The 7,162-nt window shown below is 47.8% G+C and overlaps 1 protein-coding gene across 3 annotated transcripts; it reads left to right on the forward strand.

The window, feature by feature from the left end:
• Positions 1–590: 590 nt before the first annotated feature.
• Positions 591–6,764, forward strand: kcna7 (potassium voltage-gated channel, shaker-related subfamily, member 7). 3 transcript variants are annotated; one of them, XM_083780641.1, is made up of 4 exons: positions 591–693; positions 1,101–1,142; positions 1,445–2,171; positions 4,577–6,764. In XM_083780641.1, exons 3-4 carry the CDS (start codon positions 1,497–1,499, stop codon positions 5,540–5,542), a joined length of 1,641 nt encoding a protein of 546 aa, XP_083636767.1. In that variant the 5' UTR covers positions 591–693; positions 1,101–1,142; positions 1,445–1,496; the 3' UTR covers positions 5,543–6,764. The 3 variants fall into 3 exon arrangements, with proteins under 3 accessions (XP_083636767.1, XP_083636766.1, XP_083636768.1); XM_083780640.1 differs by having other exon boundaries at positions 618–721; XM_083780642.1 differs by lacking the exon at positions 591–693 and adding an exon at positions 713–728.
• Positions 6,765–7,162: the final 398 nt, after the last annotated feature.

Below are 7,162 nucleotides of genomic sequence, written 5' to 3' on the forward strand. Positions count from 1 at the left end.
AGAAGTGCTTTTCACTTTAAGCCTTTACTGAAAAGTGATTTATATGCATCCCATTGCAGTGTTGTTCGCCACTCCACTGCATTACACATCTTTCTGGTGTGTGTATCCATGGGTCACTATAGTCTACTTAAAGACAAGTACACAGTAGCTGCTCACTTAATTTGAACAATGTGTGGCTGCATGTAACGTATTTACTACGTGTCCAAATGGGATTATTGGGTCAGGGGGTGGGGGGGGTGTAGGAGGTTGACATTTTAGGGTGGGAAGGTTGTTAGGGGTGGGGTAGGGGGGTGCGAGGCTGCACTTGGATAACTGGAGGGTTGAAGATTGAATTTCGACCTGACAGCATTCCCCGGAGAGAGACTCCGTGAGCGTGAGAGAGTGAGACTGAGCGAGAGCAAGCGAGGGTTGTCTGCAGATACAAGTGACCTACAAGCAAGCTTATAGCTATATCTCAACTTCACCCAGGGTGGGGAACCGGGAGACAGATTAACGCTGACCCTCAGGGAGCCATGGTGCTTGCCCCGTCCCCTCCCAAACTTGGCACAAGGAGATGGCATGGGACGGGAAGGGTGCAATGAAGGAAGGGATTGGGGGGGTGGTGGGTTGTGTCTGAGAGAGAGAGAGAGAGAGATGAAAGAAGGCATAGACAAACAGTGTAGAAGGCACACACAAGCAGACAGGCACCTGGAGGTACAGTAGCAGAGTCATATACTCTGGGGTGAGAGGTCGGCTTCTATTGTAAACGATACCAGCAGTCTGGCATGCACTGTGGTATGAAGTGGATTTGCTTATACATGCTAGTAGTAACCTATGTGATGTTAACAAGCATGAAGCTGATACTGCAGTGACATTATTTGCATGTTGATGTCTGGATGAGTGGTCTGGGAACCAGAACTAGATTCACTTTTGAGTGGCACTGGATTTACATTGCGACATTAACTGACCAATCACACGGATTTCAGAGTAATGTAACGTCACTTACGTGCATCCACTTAATAACTGTCATTCTTATACATCTAATTATTGAATAGCTTTAGTCATGGATATTCATTTTGAGTGGCATCAAATTGAAGATCATTTCATTTTGTGATTTCCAGAACATTGATTGAATCTACGTTGAATCTACAAGGAACATTCAGGTGAGATTCTGAATTTCTGAACATAATAATGCACAATAATGTTCACGAACATGTGTAATTAAATGAGAGACTTTGTTAGACATGACAATCTTCACTTTTGATTCGTTTCATGCAAAGTTGTACACATACTACATCAGGGAGCTTTGCATTTGTTTCTTTCACATTGGCCTATTATAGCGCCACCAGGAGGCCACAACCTGACCTGCCATGGTGGAGACCTGTTCCCCAAGGGGCACTTTATCTAGTTTTATGGCTTTATTATTACATGTTAAAGTTGATGTGTTCAATTTCATTCTCCCCAGAGACAAGCAGCAGACAAGTACAACATCAAGCAAAACAGTATAGGAGTGAGGGATGGAGACTCATGACAAGGGAGGAGAAGGTGAAGGTGGAGGTGGAGAAGGGGAGACAAAAGACAAGCACAACAAGGAGAACCAGAACAAGGCAGAGAAGGGAGAGAAGGAGAGCAGCGAAAAGGAGCGAGGCCATAAGAGGGTGAGCCGTCGCGTCCCGTGGAAGAGTGGCTGGACCCTGACGGAGCGCCTGGCCATCAACGTGTCTGGGATGCGCTATGAGACTCAGCTCCGTACCCTTGCTCAGTTCCCCGACTCCCTGCTGGGCGACCCCCAGCGGAGGCTGCGCTACTTTGACCCCTTGCGGAACGAGCTCTTCCTGGACCGGAGCCGCGTCTGCTTTGACGCCATCCTGTACTTCTACCAGTCTGGCGGGCGGCTGCGGAGGCCAGCCAGCGTGCCCCTGGATATGTTCTTGGATGAGCTAAAGTTCTATGAGGTCGGGGAGGAGATCATGGAACGCTTCAAGGCAGACGAAGGCTTTGCTAAGGAGGAGGAGGCTCCGCTGCCCACTAACGACATACAGCGGCGCCTCTGGATGTTGTTTGAGCACCCAGAGTCCTCCCATGGAGCACGCATCATTGCCATCATCAGCGTCATGATCATTGTGGTGTCCATCCTTATATTCTGCCTGGAGACACTGCCCGAGTTCAGGGAGGATAAGGAAAGGAGAGAGGTGAGAGGGAGCAGTGTGTGGTTGCTGGGTGCCGGATGGGGGGTTGTAGAAATGGGATAGTCAATGACCAAACAATGCATCACTGAATAAGCGTAGGTGACAATGAGTGAAAGACATGAAGGCATGAGAAGGCAGGTGATATGATAGAGTGCTAAGAGAACAGGGGTTAACACAGCAAGGAACTGATGAGGCAAATGGAAGCATGACAGGTGCTGACAGGTGTCACCTTGTCAAACATAAACGGAAACACCATTTGACTAAACATGCTCTAAACATAAGAATTCGCCTTGAGTCCAATTTCACATAAGGCGAGACATACAATACAATGCATGTAGGGGGAAAGAGGGCACCTTATAGTACTTAAAGCCGGTAAGGGGGGTTACCGGGTAACGGTTTATGTCAACAAACTCAGTATGAAAGGAGAGGCTCCAGGAATCGATGCAGTGAAAAGGAGATGGAAGTTATGAGAGATTATTTTAGACTTGTCGTTAAATCTGATACAGTCGAGATTTACGGGGAAGAAATGGCAAGAATGAGGGGGGCAGTTAATCCACTGTGGAAAGACAGCAGCAAAACACAGAAGATGGTAGAAAAAGAAAGCGAGATGGTTATTGAAGAGGGTGGGGGGGGGGGGGGCGTGTGAGGAGAGAGAAGCAAGAGAGGGGTTCAGAAGAGCAGCTGGTTTGAGTTTTGTTCGAAGAACATTATACTGGTACATTACATTACAGTGGTGGTGTTATGTTCAGGTCTATTTGTCTATCACTGAGCTGTAAGGATCACCGTAAGACCCAGCAAATGAGTGTTGCTTTGTGTTGGACAGGAGAGGTAGAGATGGTTGAACCAAGAAACGTGACAGAGCGTAGAGAGTTGAGACGTAGGTGGACAGAAGTGTGAAGGCAAGGGAAGGAGAAGAGCTTGTCTCACGTTACCCCCTTGGAGATCTAAGGAGCTATATATAGAGGAAGGACAACCCTAAGAGCACATCAACACATAAACGAATGTCTGTATTAATAAGCACGGTGACTCATACTCCCAGAAAGTGGCATGCAAAGACACTTACAGATCACCTTTTTGATGACTGTCGCAAAATGAAATTAGCGCCGGACATTTAGTTGCATGGGGACACATGGGGGCGGCTTTGGTTTGGGACACCCGTGCAGCATTACGCTGAGATGCAGCACTTACTGGGTTTACGCCCTACACTGCCACCTTCAAACATCGAGAACTCCCATACATAGACTCACTCTCCTGAGCAGAGCATTTAACACCTTGGATGAAACACAAACAAACACAAACAAACACAAATTCTCTCACTCACTCACTCACTCACTCACTCACTCACTCACTCACTCACTCACAGATGATTGAGATAATGTGCAATGTCAGTGCTGATGACAGATCATGATGCATAGATTGCATAATTCTGTGGCAAGAGGTGAATGAGCCTCTTATGCTAGTGTCTTTCAAGTAGGAGATACATGTCACTTATGGGAGCTAGGGGAGAGAACATGAAGTGTTAGCATATCAGGTTCTAATGCACAGACAGTGAGAGTGATAGAAACTAAACAAATAAAACGCAGAGATATAAGATTGAATGAACACAATTTTGAAAGAAAGAGAGAATTAATCTGAAGAACATGGTATGGCCAGCATGTTGTAACATCCTTTACATCAATTAGGCAGCAATATTTATAAGAATGCAATGTTTATGGCTTATATTCAGTGGTGGAAAGTAAGTACAATTTTGCTCAAGTAGTAGTAGTACTTTTTTATGCCAATCCTAGAGTATTTCTAGTGGTATTTCTTGCTACTTTTACTTAAGTAAAAAGAAGACTTCCACCACTGCTATATCAAACAACAGTGTGTAGTGTGAAATCACATTCATCAGCCATATCAGTGTATGTCTGTAACCTAAGGCAGGGTCACATGCTCTTAATGTTTTTTTTGTACGTGTTTAAATATAGACTAACAGATTCATATTCATAAGATTCTGTGAAGAAACATAGAGAGGGTGAGTGTAGGAAAGACGAGCGTGTGGTGAGAGAGAGCGAGAGAGAGTGAGAGGGGGAATACGATATCAAAGATCTCACAATCTCAATAAGAATGTGATGACAGACACATACTCTGAATGTGCTGAGGACAAACTCAACCACTTTTATAATGATCATATGTTCTCACTTACCACCCACACTAACTTGTTTACTCTCTCCTTGTTTTCACTTGCCTTAGGGCTCCAACCTTATTCTCCATAGAGCTATTGATTATTTCACGATGCATTTATCTTTCTCACTCCTATGGGCTACATTAATGACAGAAGATGGTAGTAGAAAGTGAGTTGCATCTGTGTGAGTCTGAGAATGTCTGAGCGCAACTGTAACCACTCTTCTTTTTATTCTCCATTCCAGGCCCCCATCTCCATACCTCACCCCACCATAGCTAACGAAACCATGTTGGTCTTTCCTCCTTTTGCCCCCTTCCAAGACCCTTTCTTCGTGGTGGAGACCATCTGTATTATCTGGTTCTCCTTTGAGCTCACCATGCGATTAATCTGCTCGCCTAGCAAGGTAGTCTTCTTCAAAGACGTGATGAACACCATCGACTTATTCGCCATCATTCCCTACTTTGTGACGATTGCCACGGAGATGAACAAAGACCACGAAGCCCCACCCTCCATGTCCCTGGCCCTGATCAGGGTCATCAGGCTGGTGAGGGTGTTCAGGATCTTCAAGCTCTCGCGTCACTCCAAGGGCCTCCAGATCCTGGGCCAGACGCTCAAGGCTAGCCTGCGAGAGCTCGCCCTGCTCATCTTCTTCCTCTTCATCGGAGTCATCATCTTCTCCAGCGCCGCCTACTTCGCCGAGGTGGACAATCCCACCACGGCCTTCACCAGCATCCCCGAGTCCTTCTGGTGGGCGGTGGTCTCCATGACCACGGTGGGCTACGGCGACATGTGCCCCGAGACCTTTGGCGGGAAGCTGGTGGGCTCCATGTGCGCCATCGCCGGCGTGCTCACCATCTCGCTGCCGGTGCCCGTCATCGTCTCCAACTTCAGCTACTTCTACCACCGCGGGATGGAGTGTGCGGAGACCTCCGAATACACCCACGTCCCCACGTCTCTCTGGGAAGAGGACACGGACACGGACGACGAGTATGAGGACGCGGACGCTGTGGAGGGCGAGGGCGAGGACGACGGCGGGGGGGACGCCCCTCCCGTGAACGAGTACCCACCACTGTATATGAGCAAGGTGAGCGTCTGCAGCCCGCTGACACTGAACGAGAACCTTGTGTCCGCCGAGCTGCAAGCGGGGCATGGTCATGTGGATCAGAGAGGGGTGAACTACTCCCCCCAGTCTCTGGTCACTCAGGTTTGACAGAGGAACGGAGATTGGAGTATTGGAGCCAGACTAACTTTGGATCACTTCGGAAAGAAAATACAGATGGAAGAGAGGACTGGGATGGCAGAGTGAAGTAGCATGAGAACACGAGGCCGATGCTATATTTAAACAGGGACTGACTTGCACAGACATTACTTAAAGCTGCAATCTGGAACTTATTTGAATGAATAAAATGTTATTTTCAGTATGTTAATGCAATATCTGCAATGATTGGAGGTGGACTCCCCCTACATATCCACTGAGACATTTAGACGCTGGTGGTGTCGGTGTCGGATAGGACACCTACTGGTTGATAAGGAGTACTGCCTGAAGCTCATAAGTGCAATGCCTCTCCTGGTCAATCAGGGACTCCACAAAGAGGGATTCCACACCGGGAGATCCGGGTTCAAATCCTGGGGAGGAAAACAAAACATAATGGATTGATTGCAGACTGTAATTTGGGATTAGATAATTATTTATTTATTAGAGTGTTTTATTTATTGTATATTACTATCCTTAAAATAGACTGCAGTGCCATTAATTGTTGCAGTGCACATAGTGCACATACTGTAAATGACAGTATGATTGAATGCCACTATGCCAGGCAGGCAGGCAGGCAGAGAGACAGACAGACAGACAGACAGACAGACAGAGAGACAGACAGACAGACAGACAGACAGACAGACAGACAGACAGACAGACAGACAGACAGACAGACAGACAGACAGACAGACAGACAGACAGACAGACAGACAGACAGACAGACAGACAGACAGACAGACAGACAGACAGACAGACAGACAGACAGACAGACAGACAGACAGACAGACAGACAGACAGACATTGGATCACGCCTACGATCATGCCTACGACTTGTTGTCAGTTTATATGCTATAATGTAATGGATATGGGCAGTATACTATACTGATACCCAATGGTCTGGTGTAAAACAAGCCACTGTACCATCAATACTACTTGCACTATAAATACTATAATCATGCAAGTTCTACTACAGTATAGATGCACTTCTACTGCAAAGATTTGAGTTAGGTTGTGCCTTATTTATGCTTTATGCGCTGGGGAGAGGAGGGTTGTCCTTGTACTGTATGTATGCAGTATGTGCAGGAGGTGTAGTATCTTTATTTGTTCTGGTGACTGCAAGTGAGCCATGTCGAAATGTCTTATACCTTATTTAATAAAGACAACTGTATTTTATCAACTGCAATAGTGATTTCTGACTTTTAGTATAGACCCAAGTAACTAAAATGTGTCTGCCTGCCTGCCTGCCTGCCTGCCTGCCTGCCTGCCTGCCTGCCTGCCTGCCTGCCTGCCTGCCTGCCTGCCTGCCTGCCTGCCTGCCTGCCTGCCTGCCTGCCTGCCTGCCTGCCTGCCTGCCTGCCTGCCTGCCTGCCTGCCTGCCTGCCTGCCTGCCTGCCTGCCTGCCTGCCTGCCTGCCTGCCTGCCTGCCTGCCTGCCTGCCTGCCTGCCTGCCTGCCTGCCTGCCTGCCTGCCTGCCTGCCTGCCTGCCTGCCTGCCTGCCTGCCTGCCTGCCTGCCTGCCTGCCTGCCTGCCTGCCTGCCTGCCTGCCTGCCTGCCTGTCTGTCTGTCTTATCTATA

The sequence above is a fragment of the Protomyctophum parallelum genome (genome assembly GCF_964188405.1).
Source record: "Protomyctophum parallelum genome assembly, chromosome: 13".
Taxonomy (NCBI): domain Eukaryota; kingdom Metazoa; phylum Chordata; class Actinopteri; order Myctophiformes; family Myctophidae; genus Protomyctophum; species Protomyctophum parallelum.